Genomic DNA, 18,354 nt, shown 5'->3' with positions numbered 1-18,354 from the left:
TGCACAACCCTGCAAAGCAATGCACACACCTGAGCAGGAAGCAACTGCTTGAAGCAGAACTGCAGCCCCTTCTCCTTCATTTTGTAAGAAATAGCAGTTGGTGGAATATAAGACCCCTGCAACCTTAATAATCTCGTTTCCTTCCTCCCCTCCTTCAGCCACTCTCTTTCTTTCTCTCTGTGTGTGTGTGTGTGTTTGAAAGCATGGTGTTATAATAAACCGCCAGTCCCAATCTGCCAGAACCTGAAGGATCAGCAGAAACAGGCCACAACCAGCAACAGCACAATCATAGTAAGGGAGATGATGAAGAAAGAAAGGGGTGTAAAAATAGCTTTTTAATTGGGAGGAGGAACCTACCCTTCCACCTCTGGGCTTGTCTTCTTCAAAAAACAAAGCCAAGCCAAACTTTTCTTCTTCTTTTTGCAAGCTGCTAGGAATTGGCAAATTGACCGGCTGGGGAATGGGCTTCCATGGGAGGTTGTGAACTCTCCTTCATTGAAGGTTTTTAGGCCTCTGCCAGGGATGCTTGAATGGAGATTCCTGCCTTGCAGGTGGTTCAACTATGGAGTCACCAAATCTACATACAGTGGTACCTCAGGTTACAGACACTTCTGGTTACAGAAGCTTCAGGTTACAGACTCTGCTAACCCAGAAATAGTACCTCAGGTTAAAAACTTTACCTCAGGATGAGAACAGAAATTGTGCGCCAGCGGCACGGTGGTAGCGGGAGGCCCCATTAGCTAAAGTGGTACTTCAGGTTAAGAACAGTTTCAGGTTAAGAACGGACCTCCAGAACGAATTAAGTTCTTAACCCAAGGTACCACTGTACAGCCCTACCAAAAAAAATTCATTGCACATCACTGGTATAACTGGCTCGATATCATGAACACAAATGATTTTGAATGTGCCATAATAAAAGGGGATGTCGAAAGGGGCCCATAGTGGGAGTTAGCCCCACGGAGAGAAAATCAGGCAGAAGCAACGTTAGAGGGAAGAGGCCTGGCCAGGGAAAAGATTTGGCACACATAAACACCACCCTGCTGCCCATTCTGTGCTTTAAATTCACACAGAGACACAGTTTGCTGTGATCCAAGCCTGGCACTCAAGACTGTTACTGCTGTCACGTCTTGCTTGTCCCTTGGCTGCCGGAGGCACGTGCCTTTTCGTAGCCGCTGATTGCTTCAAGATGTCAAGACGTTTTCAGGGCTAAAAAGAGAGAGAAGCAGAAATTCAATATCTGCCAGTAGTGCAGCTTGGACTGTATACTGAATAAGCATTTTCTTTTTTTCTTCCCAGACGTTAAAAGGCATCTGGGAACAATTTGCTTGTCCTCCCGCCTGGCCTCACCATTATTTATTTAATTTTGAAAGGTACTTTATATCCGGGACACACTATAGACATGACTATATACAGACTGCTTATATCTATAATCTGGGAGCCATTTAAAAAGAGAAAACTGTCCAGTTTTATAATGTGATTGTGAAACTGTTAAAAGTATAGAAAACCCATTTTTCCTCTCCATGCCCCCCCCCCATGACATCCCCGCCAGAAAAGCCTTTCACAGATGATATCAGCTTCTAGTGCATTAAAAAACTTAGTCCCAGGTGTGGTTTAACAATCCGTCTTCACAGGGAATTCTGGGAATTGTAACTCTCTGAGCGGACTAGGGGTCTCCTCAACTCTCAGGACCCTTAGCAAACTAAAGCTCCCAGAGTTCTTTGGGGAAAGCCATGACTGTTTAAAGTGTTATTAGAATCATAGAATCATAGAGTTGGAAGAGACCACAAGGGCCATCGAGTCCAACCCCCTGCCAAGCAGGAAACACCATCAGAGCACTCCTGACATATGGTTGTCAAGCCTCTGCTTAAAGACCTCCAAAGAAGGAGACTCCACCACACTCCTTGGCAGCAAATTCCAATGTCGAACAGCTCTTACTGTCAGGAAGTTCTTCCTAATGTTTAGGTGGAATCTTCTTTCTTGTAGTTTGGATCCATTGCTCCGTGTCCGCTTCTCTGGAGCAGCAGAAAACAACCTTTCTCCCTCCTCTATGTGACATCCTTTTATATATTTGAACATGGCTATCATATCACCCCTTAACCTCCTCTTCTCCAGGCTAAACATGCCCAGCTCCCTTAGCCGTTCCTCATAAGGCGTCGTTTCCAGGCCTTTGACCATTTTGGTTGCCCTCCTCTGGACACGTTCCAGTTTGTCAGTGTCCTTCTTGAACTGTGGTGCCCAGAACTGAACACAGTACTCCAGGTGAGGTCTGACCAGAGCAGAATACAGTGGCACTATTACTTCCCTTGATCTAGATGCTATACTCCTATGACATGGCTTTAAACATATGATGTGAGAATATGACCATAAATTCTTGCAGCTTGCCACGTTTTTCTAGCCTTGAAGTACACATTTCCCTCCCCTCCCCTTGGGGCTCTGGTCCTTTTAGCTTGTAAACCCGATGACAGGGCCTGCTTTTTAGTTTATGTGAGCCACTTTGAGATACAACAATTGCCTGAAAAGAAAGTTTAAAATGCAGTATTATCAATAATCAAAAGAGAACATTTTACAGAGATGGGCAATAAAAAGTACGTATACCACACCATCTAAAGCACATTTGACACAGATTTAAATGTGCTTTAAATACATGGTGCAGATCTGCCCTGAAGTTTAGAACATTCGAGATAAAGGGAAGCCCTTTAAATAATAATTTTAAAATGCTATCATTGGCTGGTAAGTTGAGATCTGTGCTCAAAATGGGGTAAAGGTGGCCGTAATGAAGCCTAAACAAGCCCTAACCCTGACTCACCACAATTTTATCAAAATCTTATGCCACATACAGTGGTACCTCGGGTTAAGAACTTAATTCGTTCTGGAGGTCCGTTCTTAACCTGAAACTGTTCTTAACCTGAAGCACCACTTTAGCTAATGGGGCCTCCCGCTGCCGCCGCATCGCTGCTGCACAATTTCTGTTCTCATCCTGAAGCAAAGTTCTTAATCTGAAGCACTATTTCTGGGTTAGCGGAGTCTGTAACCTGAAGCGTCTGTAACCTGAAGTGTCTGTAACCCGAGGTAACACTGTAGTTGGCTTAAAACTAACTAAGGTTAGCATCACTCCACCCCAATAATTTGAGCAGCCAGGTGAGATCCTGCTATCTCCCTTTTCAGAATAAAAGGGAGTCTTCTGGCACCTTAGAAACTAGCAGGATGTTTGAGTATAAGCTTTCCTCAGATGCCAAAGCGGATTCTAACCGGGCAGATCCACACACAGACAAAGGGATCCGGACGGGGGCGGGGGGGGGGGACGACGACGACGACGTAAACAGTGGAGTCAAAAGGTCAGGCAAAGGAGATAAAATTTCACAGTGCGAAGCTCAAATGAATACAAGTTAAAAGGTAACCATTCACATCGTGGGCATAGTCAGGGGAGTGCAGGGGGGCAGGTGCCCACCCTAAATCAAGCAGATAATTAATATATACTTAACTAACTGACCCATCGCATTGTTGATAACTCAATTCTGCCCCCCCCCAAATAAATCTCGGCTACGCCCGCGCATAGCTATCAACTTTTCCCTTTTCTTGCGAGGAATCCTATTCGGAATAAGGGAATTTCCCTTAAAAAAAGGGGAAACGTTGACAGCTTTGCGCCCGCGATTCACATCTTGTATACGTTTCAGCTTTGCACAGTCGCGTCACATCTTTGCATTGAAGGCTTTACTGTTTACATGCCGCGTTTGCCAACCTGGCGCCCTCCAGATGTTTTTGGACAACTCCCATCCGATGGGGAGTTTTCGTCCAAAACATGGCGAGGGCTGCTTTACAATGCCATCCTCTCTACGTACGTGTTTGTGTGTGAGATAGAGAGCGCGTAAAAGCTCCTGCCACAAGCATGCAAGCTTCCGCGGGGAGCCTTTAAGGCGCTTCAGGATTCCTGTACGACCTGCTGCGTTTCTCCATCCAAGTACTATTCGCCCCCTGGTGGGAATCGGAGCCCCTTCTCTTGCCCGACCAGAAGGAGGCCAACCCTCCCAGACCCCCGAAATCCGCCTCCCCGCGCCCGCCCCGGAGTCGGAGGAGGAGGGACCTCTCTCCGTCCCCGCCTCCGCTCAAGTTTCGCCCAGAACTTTTGTTTTGGGTCAGCGATCTCCGGCTCGGAGAGGGCGATTTTCTGCGGCGGCGTCTTCTGTGCGCCCCGGGGACTCTTCGCCCGGCAGCTCCGGAGGGAAACCCGGCTTTGGAGGTGGCCTGGTGGGGCTGGAGCGGGGCCAGCGGGGGACCCGGTGGTGCCCAGATCGGACGCTTGCCAAGCCCGCTTCCAAGTCGCCATGGGAGGCTTTTGGGGGCTGCTGCTGGTGGCGTCAGCCTTTTGCGCAAAAGGTAAGGCGCCTCTTTCCCCTCCCGCGTTTGGTTACGCGTCCGAAGTGCTGGAACAGGAGTTAGTTGGATGTCGGAAAGGTGTTGTTGGGGGGCCCCGGCAGGGTTACCCCGTCTTCCAACTCTTCGTTTTGGGGGTGTCTCATTCCCTCGCATTTGGTAGGCTCCAGAAAGGCGCTGGGACTCGGGGTGGGGGGAACGTCATCCCTCCACCCTCCTGCGCTTTGCGCGAAAAGGGAGTTTGCAAAAGTGGGGCGGGGGGAAGAGGATTACTTTTGTCCTCGCTTTTAATCCGAGCACAGCTCGGGCTTGGCACCTGCCTGTGAATGAAGAGAGAAAGAAAGAGAGAAAGAAAGAAAGAAAGAAAGAAAGAAAGAAAGAAAGAAAGAAAGAGAGAGAGAGGGAGAGATCTCTGAGGGGGATCAGAGATTGGTTGCCTCCATCTCTTCTTATACATCCCTTGGAATAGTGTTTTCTCGAGTAGAGAGACCTTAACTTCCAGGCAAGGTTTTAAAAAGGGTGGTATTCAGCGAAGGTTTTACTCGTTGGAATGAACAAACCCGATTAAGGCAGGTCCATTCCTTTCGGTAGGTCTGAGTACCAACCCCAACTTTCCATAAATTAAGCCCACAAAACACACTCTCTCTCCTTGCTCTGGCCACAGTTTCCATTGCATATGTGGGAGCAGTGCCTGGCCATTGGTTCCTTTTGAACAGTCATTAGGAATACAATGAATTCCTAAATTTAGTGTGCAAATGTATACAGAGATAAACACAGTGTGTAGCTGCTATAGATAACTGACCCGGTGGGGGTGTGCGGCTGCTTTGGGGAGCACAGTGGGATGAAGAAAGCTGTTGGACATCTCTCTTCCTGCCTGGCACTTCTGTTCCATCCAATTGACTTTGCCCGGAATCCCCTCCTGATGTTTGCTCCAGCCATGGATCACATCTTCTCCCCCCTGGCAGCCTTCACAGGAAGGGTGGAGCCAAGCAGGCAGAGGGGAACTTACTTTTATTTATTTGTTCATCTCAGTCATTTATGTTCCTGCTTAATTGTTTACGTTTCTAAGCGGCGTACGCATGAACAATCCACAGAAAATGGGACAATAAAACAAAACAAAATTGTTGCAAAACCAAGAAGTTGCTGTGGACAGAAATAGCCGTAGATTACTATCCTTGCAGTGGATTGCATGCATACCTTCTCAACCTGCCTTAAAGGGCTGCATTGCACAATGTGCTTCTAATCCAAGTGATACGGTCAGTGGTTACAGTATAGCTCAGCTGTGAAACTCGTTGGGTGGTCTGCCTCTCACCTTCACCTACCCTCACAAGATTTTTGTGAGCTTTGTTTAAAAAAAAAGGGGGGGGAAAGATTCTCATCTGAGTTTCTTGGAGGCCCTAGATATACATACACACTGCAGCGGGATGTGTGCACCAAATAAACTCACTCCTTAACAAGGCATGTACTGTATGTTACAAGTTGCACATGCAAAGAACTGAAATTACAGTGGTACCTCGGGTTAAGAACTTAATTCGTTCTGGAGGTCTGTTCTTAACCTGAAACTGTTCTTAACCTGAAGGTTAGCGGAGTCTGTAACCTGAAGCATCTGTAATCTGAGGTACCACTGTATATAATGCTCCGCGGCACGTCTACATATGATAGGAAATGCATGCCACATAGAGCAAATCCACACTGTATATTAAAGCACATTCAGTGCCCATGACCTCCCCCACAGCATCCCTGGAACTGTCATTTGCTAAGAGTGCTAGGAAGTGTAGCTCTGTGAGGTGTGAACTACTGTTCCCAGTATTCTTTGTCCAGGGAAACTGTATTCGACTCCTAACATAACATTCAGTGTGGTTTACTCTGGTGAAGTCATAGCACCAGCGTTGTGTCCTTTTCTGGCACCTGGCGTGCACCTGGCGTGCACACATGTACAGTGGTACCTCGGGTTACAGACGCTTCAGGTTACAGACTCCGCTAACCCAGATATAGTACCTCGGGTTAAGAACTTTACCTCAGGATGAGAACAGAAATTGCGCGACAGCGGTGTGGCGGCAGTGGGAGGCCCCATTAGCTAAAGTGGTACCTCAGGTTAAGAACAGTTTCAGGTTAAGAACGGACCTCCAGAACAAATTAAGTTCTTAACTCGAGGTACCACTGTACTAGGTGGGACCAGGGGCTGGGCATGGAGGGTAAACAAAACCCAACACGCCCAGCCCAACCCTTACCCCCGCCGGGCAGGTGTGGGGCAAGGAGGGTTCACAGGGCTGCGCTGCCTGCCTGCCCATGCAGGGGAAAACCAGACCAGTTGACATAGCCCTTTGTGGGCGCATCCCCCCAGCACTTGCTGGGCAGTCATTCACCAAGGGGGCTCGGTCCGTGGCGGGAAGGCCAGGCCAGGCTCCGGGGCCCAGAGACCCCCACCAGCAGGCAGGTTAGAGATCCCTGCATGGGGGTGCCTGGTTCGTGCCCTCTCAAAATCATGTTCTTGGGGCTCCAGCCCCTGTCTCTCCCCACGCTACACCCCTGAGTCATGGCATAGACACAATCTCGCCTATAACAGAAGTGAAACGGAAGTAAAACTTGGATTTTTACAAGTGCCCCTTAATGTTTGTTCCGCATTGGAATCAGTCCTTTAGTGGGCAGAGCTTAAACTTTGGAACTCCCTGCCTTTTGGCATTAGGCAGAAGTCAACACTACATTGTTTTGAAAGCTTCCTGAAAAACCTACCAACACATATCTTTCCATTACCTATACAGTGGTACCTCTGGTTGCGAACGGGATCCGTTTTGGAGTCCCGTTCGCAACATGAGCAGAATGCAACCCGCGTGTGCGCGGGCCGCAATTCGCCACGTCTGCGCATGCGCATGACATCATTTTGCGCGTCTGTGCATGCGCGAGCGGCGAAACCCGGAAGTAACCCTTTCCGGTACTTCCGGGTCATTGCGGGATGCAACCTGAAATCACGTAACCTGAAGCAAACGCAACATGAGGTATGACTGTATTCATTTTTTAAAGTTTTACTGGTTTTATAGGTGTAATTTTCACAAGTGAAAAGGGATTGGTTTCTAAACCACTCTGAGAATTGTCGTTCCATGGAGAGAATAGGGTCCTCTCAGAAACCCTTGGCAAACTACAGCTCCCAGGATTCTTTGGGGGAAGCCACGACGGTTTAAAGGGGTACGATACTGCTTTAAAGGCATAGTGCAGATGGGGAAAGAGACTTGCTTGGCTTGTACTTGTGCTTGACTGGTTTTTGTTTTTTTCACAGAAACATGGTTCACACATTATGGCACTGTGGGTGTCTTTTGCCCTTTAACAGTGGGGGCTGCAAATCCTTGAGTAGCCATGAGCAATTGGGACGAACGTTCACAATTCTTCACAGGCAAAGTTCAAGCAAAAAGTTTAGTTAATTATTAAGCATATTCAGGCGTGCTGCATTTCAGTTTTTGCTGAACAGCACTTACTCATTTGCTGCTCAGGCACACAGCGCAAATCCCTCCTGTTTTCTTTCTGTAGAATGGATGGCCACAATTCCCAGAGCTACAAATTGGAGAATAGTTTTAACTATCAATCCCTCTTCTGAGGGAACTCTACAAACTGTAGCTCTGTGAGGATACCAGCACCCTCTTGGCACCTTTAACAAACTATAGCTCCCATGATTTTGGGGGGAAGCCATGGCTGTTGGTATGATACTGTTTAAAATGTACAGGGCAAATGGGCCTAGCACAGCTAGCCCTCTGGGTTGGTGGAGTGAAATCCTATGAGGAAAAGTTGATGTTGATGGATCTGTGTAACCCAGAGAATTAAGACAGCTGAGAAGGAGATTGATAGCAGCATTCTTCAAATCCCCAGAGGGCTGCCCCATAAAAGAGGGCAACGGCTGGTACTCCTCCCCCCCAGAGGGACAGAATGGACTTCAGTTACAGGATGATATATTTTGGTTGAACTCAGCGTTTGAAACTCCAGCACCAAATGGCTCCTTAAACCAGGGCTACTGTCACCAAAACAGAACGCCCAATAAAAATGAATAGACTCCCAAATATGCTATTCCTATTTCAGACCATACCTATAGTTGATGATATTCAAAATTTTAAGAAATGGCAGAAAGATATATCTTAAGTTTATTTGGCAGGGAAGAAAACCCAGGATAAAACAAAAAATTATAATTGACAGAGAGAGGTGGTTTTGCCCTCCCTGACTTACAGTGATACTTTGACGCATCATGTTCATGCTGGTTGAAAGAATGGATCTTACTAAAGAACAGCCACCTGTTAAACCTGGAAGGGCATGATCTAATATTTGGATGGCATGTGTGCCTGTGGTACAGGAAGTCTAGGATATATAAGAGCTTTTCAAACCACGTAATCAGGAAAAATCTCTTTAGGGTATGGGGGAAATATAAAAACCTATTAGAAAGGAAAACACTGATGTGCCTGGCAAGAAGAAGCCCTGGTAAGGGGGGGGGGAATAACATACAGACAGACTGGAGTACATATAAAGGTAAAGGTAAAGGGACCCTTGACCGTTAGGTCCAGTCGTGGCTGACTCTGGGGTTGCGGCGCTCATCTCGCTTTAGCGGCCAAGGGAGCCGGCGTACAGCTTCCAGGTCATGTGGCCAGCATGACTAAGCCGCTTCTGGCGAACCAGAGCAGTACACGGAAACTCAATTTACCTTCCCTATTTATCTACTTGCACGTTGGCGTGCTTTCAAACTGCTAGGTTGGCAGGAGCTGGGACCGAGCAAAGGGAGCTCACCCCATCACAGGGATTCAAACCGTGACTTTCTGATCGGCAAGTCCTAGGCTCTGTGGTTTAACCCATAGTGCCACCCGCGTCCATGGAGTACATATAGAGACCTGCTAATTGTCACTGGGGAGGATTACAAATTGAAAGAGTATGGAGAGATAAAAGATCATGTGACAGATTGGTTATGTTATCAACAGTTGAGTTCAATATTTAAGCTTGATTAAAAAATATGGATTTGCGGAAAAGAATTCGCAGGTTGAAAAGGCGCTATTAGGATCCAGGGTCAAAATATTATCTAAAATGTATAACTTATTATTTGAGTGGGATACGTGGAGGCAGGCTGTGTTTGAGAGAGGGTAGTGCCCCATTTGCCCCAATGGCCCAGCCTTCACTGAGGTCCCTTCCAAGTCTGTGATTCTTTGCAAAGTTGCCTCCCCTGCCAGCACCCTCAAACCATCTGAAAATCTGTATTCCATCGTGCAGTGTAGACAAAGGCAAGATGCTGCAGGTAAGGGGAGATTTTAAAAGTGTGTAGCCTTGTTGAGAATGTTGGAACACAAAACTTGACAAAACCGTGTGTCTTAATTTGCAGGTCCTGTTGAAGCGAAACAAGAAGCAAAGGGATTCAACTCGTCGGCACCCATAAAACCACATTCACCTTTAAAGGACTCGAATGGCGCACACCGATTTCCCCGCTCCTTGGAGGTCAGGATAAATAGCACTCCCACAATCTATGCACCGACACGTCCCGTAGACTCCAATACTGTGAAAACGAATAAGCTCACGTCTACGGAAGGCAACACTGCTCACCCTCTTGGGTCGTTTAAATTCAACCCTACAGTAGGAAGTATCGTGGTTGCTGAGCACATGGACATAAAGTTTAATTGCTCTATCAGTGTTCCTAAATGGCTAATCAACCACGACTCGGTGCTCATTTCCTTGTCGAAGAATGGGAAGGAGCTCGTTGGTGCCGATAGGATAGCCAGCCAGTATTTTCAGTTGGATGACAACGAAGTGACCACCATGATATCTACTTTCAAGTAAGTAACCTCTGTGCAGTTCAAAAATCCGGTCAGCAGCTGCTTAATATCTTGAAAGTATGGAAAAGCACAAAAGGGACACCAGTGGTACAGTGGGTTAAACCACAGAGCCTAGAACTTGCCGATCAGAAGGTCAGCAGTTTGAAACCCCGTGACAGGGTGAGCTCCTGTTGCTCAGTCCCTGCTCCTGCCAACCTAGCAGTTCGAAAGCACGTCAAAGTGCAAGTAGATAAATAGGTACTGCTCTGGCAGGAAGGTAAACGGCGTTTCCGCGTGCTGCTCTGGTTCACCAGAAGTGGCTTAGTCATTTATTTTTTTCATTACTAGGACTGTTTTATAAAATTGATGAATGTTAGAAAAATGTTGGAATGAAATTATTTGGCTTTAGTAAAAATGTTTAAAGAATTATGTAAGAATATTATGGTTATGAGAAGTTGGTAAAAATAAGATTTAAGTTTTAAGTTCCAAGGTTTTTTTATAGTAAGATAAGATTAAAATAGTTTAAGGTAATGTAATGACAGAATATTATGAAATATGGAAAGGATTTGCTGTGACAATTAACAACCAGGACACAAGGAAGGGGAGGAGGAGGAGGTCAAGGAAAGAGGGTAATGACAGTTGAGGAGTTGAGAATAATGGATTTGTTTTTAAATGTTTTTAAATTTTTGTGGTGTCTTTTTGTTTTTTTCTCTTTTATTTTGTGTATTTGTATGGTTGGAAGTGGCTTGTTTTTCTCTTTTTCTACTTTGTTTTCTTTTGTAACTTAAAAAAAAATTCTTTCAATAAATATCATTAAAACAAAAACAAAAACAGAAGTGGCTTAGTCATGCTGGCCACATGACCCGGAAGCTGTCTGCGGACAAATGCCGGCTCCCTCGGCCTATAGAGCGAGATGAGCGCACAACCCCAGAGTCAGTCATGACTGGTCCTAATGGTCAGGGGTCCCTTTACCTTTATCCTTTATGGAAAAGCACGAGTTAGAATCATAAAGCCTCAGGAGACTTAGGACATGAGTAGAATGTGTGCTTTAATTTAAAAAGCATCTCTGGATTATTTCTGGGGCATAGGAATTCGTTCATTCCCCCCCCCAAAGTATAGTCTGGCCCCCCACAAGGTCTGAGGGACAGTGGACCAGCCCCCTGCCGAAAAGGTTGGCTGACCCCTTGTCTACCTGAATTGTAACAAATGCCTGCATTGATGCAATTTTGGCACTTGCTGAAAACTCTTTTTTTCTTGCGCCTTTACTGGCCACTCCATGGCCCAGTAAGGACGCTGAAACCAACAGATTGAACCCACGTAACCTTAACATGGCCAATTAGTTTGTTTTGATGCAAAGGCACACTTTTTCACCAGTGTTGTATTTAAGCAGGGACTGCATTCCATGGGATACTGCATCTTAATTGGCATTCCACTGGCCTCCGAAGATGCACCTGTTTACGCTGATGTCTTTACCATCAATCAATCATTTTATTCATATACCACCTTTCTAAAGTTAAAACTGTGTTCAAGGCAGTTTATAGCATATTAAAAAAAATTACATAACTGCAAACATAACAATAGTAGTCTTGAAGAATAAACAAAATATCAAATTGAACCAAACCAACCAAATCGAACAATTTCCACATAAATCAGCAGATACAAAATAGCAGGTACAAAAATTTCGCAGAGACAACCTGCCCCCAACAAAACTTCCTAAACAACAGCCCCGTCCAAGATTCTGTTCAGCAGCCTCATATTTTGTAGCTGGAGTCAGTCCGGGCCTTGCCCTTCCAGGCCAGGTGGGAAAAGGTTTGCAAAGGAAGGGAGCAGGTCTTCCAGGACTCACAGCCAAGAGCCTGCTGTTTTTATTGCTGTGCTATTTTATTGCACATTTTAATCATGGGCAGTTATATTTTAATGTTTCAATTGAATCATTTTATTGTGTATTTTAATTATAGTATATTTTAATTATCCCATAATTTAACAATCGTGTGCAATGAACTTTTATGTCTTCTTGGCGCTCGGTAGTATTGAATAATAATAATACCATCCATTGGTTTCTTATTACCGGTAACTTACTGGCCATTCTATTTTGAATTGCAATTTTATTGTTCTTTTTTGTGGGGGGGGGGGAATACACTGTCTTCTTACCATGTATGAAAGGTGGAATAGAATTTTTTTCATAATAAAAAACCCAAATTTTAAGTCTTTCCTCCACTTCTCCCATGCAGTATACCCAATGTCCTACGCTCTGATAATGGGTCCTACACCTGCAAACTGAAAGTCAACAGCGAAGAAATCGTGTCAGATCCTATTTTGGTTTTGTTGGAAGGTATGCTTAGATTTGAAAGAAAGCACTTGATAATGTAAAACTGTGGATGAATAGCTAGCTTGGGAGATTTTGTATAACAAATATGAGAGTGACTATTCTGAGAGAACTGGAAGGGGGGAAAATGAACTAAATGCAGAACCAGTTTGGGAAATTGCAGACAAACCTGGAGGAAGATGCCATTTTCAGGCAATTTCTCCCCATTATCTTCCGGCAAATCCACATGGCATAGCCTACAAAGGTCAGTAGATCGCCCCGATCCTGTGGAGAAGCTTTTTGAAGAGTAAAGGGATCTGCAAGAGGGAGAAGGGGAGAGAAAAGACCCCTTGTATGAACGGTCTTCCGTTTGCAACCCATGTTACGTTCAAAAAGGCATATACAGTATTTTATCCATGTGCTTCCAGAACAGAGGGCAGGCATCCTTGTTTGAACTGCAGGATAGCCTGGTCAGTATTGCCTCCTGGCTTCTCACTTTCCCTATGCCCAGGTAGTCAGGATCATGCTGCAATCCATACCTGGGAGTGTAACTTCCTTCTTGAGTAGAAGTGCACAGAGTTGTGCCGTCAGAGGCAGAATCGTGTTTTCTGGACAGTTCACCCGTGCTTGTGAACTGTAGTGGGGCTTCCTCAAGGAAACCCTCTCTTTAGACCAGGGATAAGGAATCTGGGACTCTTTCCATGCAGTGGTAACTTTTGAAGTGTTGGGAGCAAATCACAGTGGCCACTCCAAGCCACAAATTCAGGATGCTCCATTGATCTCAGTGGTGCTTATTTCTGATTCCACGGGGTCGACTTCTCAAACGCTTTAGCAAAAGATACGTCATCAGTTCGCGTTTCTAATTAAAAGCTTTCTTGCAAAAGAAGTGTTACCAATTAAAATGGTAGGGGGCAGGGGGAAGCCCATCAAAGAAAAGGAAAGAAATTTCCACCTTGCACTTATTTGTCTCTTTCTCGCCCTTCTTTTATGCTAAAGCCTCATTATCACCTCGGTTCACTTGTCAGAGGAGCAAGGAGGGTCTGCCAGTTGCCCTTGGCTCTCCGGCAGATGACATACCGTATTTTTCGCTCTATAGGACGCACCTTTTCCCCTCCAAAAATGAAGAGGAAATGTGTGTGCGTCCTATGGAGCGAATGCAGGCTTTCGCTGAAGCCTGGAGAGCGAGAGGGGTCGGTGCGCACCGACCCCTCTCACTCTTCAGGCTTCAGGCAGCTATCCGCAAGCCTTCGGAGTGCGGGAGTTGGCGCTGCGCTCGCCGGGCTTCAGGCAGCCATCTGCAAGCCATCCGCAAGCCTTCTGAGTGCGGTGGGAGTTCCCGCCGGGCTCTGAAGGCTTGCAGATAGCAGGCTGCAGCCTGAAGCCCGGTGAGCACAGTGCCAACTCCCGCTGTGCTCACCAGGCTTCAGGCAGCCATCCGCAAGCCTTCTGAGTGTGGCGGGAGTTCCCGCTGTGCTCTGAAGGCTTGCGGATAGCTGCCTGTTCTGGGGGCTGGGGTCGGGGGAAGCTTGGGCTTCCCCTGTCCCTAGCCCTGCAAGCTCTGGGAGCGGCGGCGAGGTTGTGCGCAATCTTGCCACCGCTCCTGGATCGGGGGGGGGGAGAATAATTCCCCCCCTTTATTTCCGCCCCTAAAAACTAGGTGCGCCCTATGGTCCAGTGCGCTCTATGGAGCGAAAAAATACGGTAATTGCTCTTGCTCTGAAAAAAAACCCCAGGATACACACACAAACACCCTGGTTCCAGATTTGAAGTTTGCCATGATGGGATCATCCCTATTGATCTGTGTCGTTACAGTTTGCTCTTTGGAGTTTGCACTTGGTCGCTTAAGTCTGCCTAACCATCCTTTCTCCTGTTGCGTGGCAGGACTACCGTATTTCATTAAGCAGCCCCAGGGGCTGAACGTGACCCGGAACACGCCCTTCAATCTCACCTGCCATGCTGTGGGGCCCCCTGAGCCCATTGCGATTCATTGGCATTGGAACAGCAGCCAAATTACCAAGAAAGCTGACATTTCTCCGTCTGTCTTGGCCGTGCCAGGTGAGCCGAATAGTTTTTGAGACAAGTCCGTTTGATGGGCTCTTGTGCCTTTAGTTGGTATGTTGAAGAAGGAGTTTCGTCAGGTGTTGCTTGCTGTGCATTAAAGATGCAGGAGCTCTCTGTAACCGGATGCCATCCAAATACTTTGGACCACAGCATCCAGCATCTCTGACTGTGGACCATTTTGTCTGGGCTTCTGGGAACTGAAGGCTGGGGAAGGCTGTTCTAGAGAGCTATTGCTGGGGGAAAAGGAGGGCCCCTTGTGGCATTTTTCCCCCTTGAGATAGCCACACAATTTCCTTGGTTTAGGGGATTGTTATAATGGGTGTGGTCCCTTCAAGTGGCTTATCTGGTTCTTACCAAAGCCTTTGAGAAAATCGTTTCAGTATTGCAGAATGTGGTAGGCATTTCCTTTTTTAAAACCATTTTTAAATAGCTTGGCTAATTTTCTCAGTGAAGTCACTTTCAAGGTTTGAGAACTCGAAGAGAGAAAGAAGACGAACTCCAGTTAACCAGGGATTGCCTTAGATTGCAGTGTTTCTTTTGAGCTTTACTTTCTGCTGACCTGAATGAAATCTCGCCTCGTTCCATGGCCGCACGTCTTGTTTTCTGAAGCGAGCTGCTGCTTATCTTGCTTGGCTTTCAGCCAAAGGCCTTGCAAACTGCATGCTTGGGAAATCTGAGGTTCTTCAGAAATTTATTCGGAGTTGCAGGAAGAAGGCTGGAAACCTCACATCAGTAACAGCTGTTTGGCAGTTGAAGAAACTGCCTTGGCACAATGGTGAGGACTCTCCATACTGGAGGTATTAAGCAGGGTTGGGCAGTCATATTTCAGGGGTGTTGTAGCTGCGCGATTCCTCCATTGACCTGGAGGATGGACTAGATGACAGCAAGGAACCCAACTCTAGCTTCCTGTGCTTCTGTCAGTCTTGTAAATTAGACGTACCAAAGTTACTAGCCTGCCAAGAGACTAGTCTGTGTTTTCATGCTGGTCATTGAGGAGAACTTTTATCTAACATGGAAGTGCAAGCTGCTAGTCTCTTAGCAGGCTAGTTTTAAAATTGCCTTCTTCCAAGGAGGAGGAGGGATGGGTGGATTAAGAAATGAAATGGATCAGAATTTAAGGCAACGTTAAATTATCTAACTTTGGGTACGTGATTCCAAGTGTGGTATTTTAATCTTCCCATGATTCAGCTGGAATGAGGAGAACCTTCCGCTGAGTTATCCCTGGAGAGATACAGATTTTTGGCAGGGGGGAAAAGTTGCAGACCTTAAAACATCAGGAAAACTCCTGCTGTTTAAACTCTGCAAAGTTTTTCTTCCTTGGTTTTATTTTTAAAAAAAATAAGTAAAAGAAGGAAGTTGTCTTTTTAAAAATCAGGTCACCCCAGCCATCTACAAATAACTCTGTCCACCCACCAGCCAGACTGCACAGCACTTCCCACAGGAGGAGAAGCCACAAGGCGAATTTTGCCAAGCCTTGCTGCTTGTTCAGCTCACATCAGTTTCAGCAAGGGCTTGGATGGAATAATGCCCCACTAAAAGGGAGGGCAACAACAGGGCTGGGTGGATCACATTGTTTCTGCAAAGGACAAGCTGTTCTTTTTACACCCAAGCAACATAAAGGGGGGGGGGAATCCTTAGTTGTCTCTTCTGCTTTTGGTTTGTTGCTTCTCAAGAAGTGAATCTTACCTCTGCCCAAAGCCAGAGCCTTCCATCTTAGGTGGAACTAGGCTGGCCAGATTTGGGGGGGGGGGGGAGACAAGGCTTCTGTACCTTTAATAGCTGGCTACCTGGTGAACATCCATCTTTTGCACACAGCTATTAAAGGTATAAGAGCCCTGTTCTCTTTTCCATCTGGCCACCCTAGGTAGAGTTTTAAGTAGAATGAATGAATGGAAAAGCAGTGGTTATACAGTGGTACCTCAGGTTACATACGCTTCAGGTTACAGACTCTGCTAACCCAGAAATAGTACCTCAGGTTAAGAACTTTGCTTCAGGATGAGAACAGAAATCATGCTCTGGCGGCGTGGCAGCAGCAGGAGGCCCCATTAGCTAAAGTGGTGCTTCAGGTTAAGAACAGTTTCAGGTTAAGAACGGACCTCCAGAACGAATTAAGTACTTAACCCAAGGTACCACTGTAGTAGGGACGCGGGTGGCACTGTGGGTTAAACCACAGAGCCTAGGACTTGCCGATCAGAAGGTCGGCGGTTCAAATCCCTGCGATGGGATGAGCTCCCGTTGCTCGCTCCCTGCTCCTGCCAACCTAGCAGTTCGAAAGCACGTCAAAGTGCAAGTAGATAAATAGGTACCACTCCAGCGGGAAGGTAAATGGCATTTCCATGCGCTGCTCTGGTTCGCCAGAAGCGGCTTAGTCATGCTGGCCACATGACCCGGAAGCTGTACGCTGGCTCCTCAGCCAATAAAGCGAGATGAGCGCCGCAACCCCAGAGTTGGTCACGACTGGACCTAATGGTCAGGGGTCCCTTTACCTTTACCTTTTATCACTGTAGTAACAAAAAACTTGTATTGCCCTTTCTACAAGCCTAAGTGTCTAAAAAACACATATTCGAGTGCCGATTGGAAGAATGTCCTGAGTAAGTGTGTATAGGATAGCCTTACAATACAATCCTATGCAAGTCTACTCAAAAGTAAGTTCCATTGCATTACAGGCAGCTCACTTGGGCAGAGGGGAAACCTCTTTCCTTCTGCCTTCAGAAAACCCAGTCAGCAAGCCCAGGTTTAGGGGTGTAATCCTGAAATGCGAAACCAGTGGCCCTCCAGATGTTATTGGACTCCAGCTCTCTTCAGACTTAGCCAGCATGGCCAATTGACAAGGAAGATGGCATTCGTGGTCCCAATAAGATATGGTAGCCCACAGCCCCTCCCCTGCCTGGTGTAACCTCTGCCTTTGTCCTCTCCTGATGCTTTGGACTCCTGCCAGCTAGTTTATAACATGGGTAGGCAAACTAAGGCCCGGGGGCCAGATCTGGCCCAATTGCCTTCTAAATCCGGCCCACAGTCGGTCCATGAATCAGCGTGTTTTTACATGAGTAGAATGTGTGCTTTTATTTAAAATGCATCTCTGGGCTATTTGTAGGGCATAGGAATTCATTCATTTCCCCCCCAAAAAAATATAGTCCAGCCCCCCACAAGGTCTGAGGGACAGTGGACCGGCCCCCTACTGAAAAAGTTTGTTGACCTGTAGTCTATAACATCTGGAGGCTACCAAGCTGGGGAAGGCTGCTGCTGTAAAAGCAACCGAGCTGGCAGTGTGGTGTAGTGGTTAAGAGCGGTAGATTCGTAATCCGGGGAACCGGGTTCGCGTCCTCGCTCCTCCACATGCAGCTGCTGGGTGACCTTGGGCTAGTCACACTTCTCTGAAATCTCTCAGCCCCATTCACCTCACAGAGTGTTTGTTGTGGGGGAGGAAGGGAAAGGAGAATGTTAGCTGCTTTGAGACTCCTTAGGGTAGTGATAAAACGGGATATCAAATCCAAACTCTTCTTCTTCCTCTCTTATTCACTGACAGTTTGTCAGACATTCTCCATTTCAAGACTTTGTTCTCCGCTTGGCCATATCTACAGCAGACTGCATGGGCAGGTTTTTAAATAGCTCTGTCAAAGTGTTCAATCACTTTGGCAAAGGGAAATAATTTTACGAAAAGAAAAGAAAATGAGCCCGTCTTTCCCACGAAGAATCTCCCTTGCGGTTAGCAAAGTGCCACACTCGAGATGTTTTCCAAATCGTCACAAACAACACCTGGGAGTCGGGTTTCTTTCTGTGGTCTTGTGTTCAAGAAGGAAGCCGAGTTGGAGGAGAAGTGGTTTCAATGACTTTTTCTTTCTTCCT

General features: G+C 46.6%; 1 protein-coding gene and 1 long non-coding RNA gene across 4 annotated transcripts in view; one reads left to right on the top strand and one right to left on the bottom strand.

Annotated features, from left to right (window-relative positions):
* Positions 1 to 320: 320 nt before the first annotated feature.
* LOC308472968 lies at positions 321 to 3,968 on the bottom strand. Its single transcript, XR_013983835.1, has 2 exons — positions 3,723 to 3,968; positions 321 to 1,206 (listed from the first exon to the last, which is right to left on the bottom strand). It is a non-coding gene; the product is annotated as an uncharacterized lncRNA (long non-coding RNA).
* A 216-nt stretch (positions 3,969 to 4,184) lies between these two features.
* MERTK (MER proto-oncogene, tyrosine kinase) overlaps positions 4,185 to 18,354 on the top strand; it is a 51,650-nt gene continuing 37,480 nt past the window's right edge. For all 3 annotated transcript variants that reach the window (XM_080998126.1, XM_080998127.1, XM_080998125.1), the window contains exons 1-4: positions 4,185 to 4,374; positions 9,716 to 10,163; positions 12,374 to 12,474; positions 14,329 to 14,502. In XM_080998126.1, the coding sequence (XP_080854252.1) occupies positions 4,323 to 4,374; positions 9,716 to 10,163; positions 12,374 to 12,474; positions 14,329 to 14,502 (775 nt within the window). In that variant the 5' untranslated portion in view covers positions 4,185 to 4,322. The remainder of the gene's footprint in view (positions 4,375 to 9,715; positions 10,164 to 12,373; positions 12,475 to 14,328; positions 14,503 to 18,354) is intronic.

Source organism: Podarcis pityusensis (genome assembly GCF_964106645.2).
Source record: "Podarcis pityusensis genome assembly, chromosome: 3".
Classification (NCBI taxonomy): domain Eukaryota; kingdom Metazoa; phylum Chordata; class Lepidosauria; order Squamata; family Lacertidae; genus Podarcis; species Podarcis pityusensis.
The sequence above is the reverse complement of the archived record's forward strand: the minus strand, read 5'-3'. Positions and strand labels throughout refer to the sequence as shown.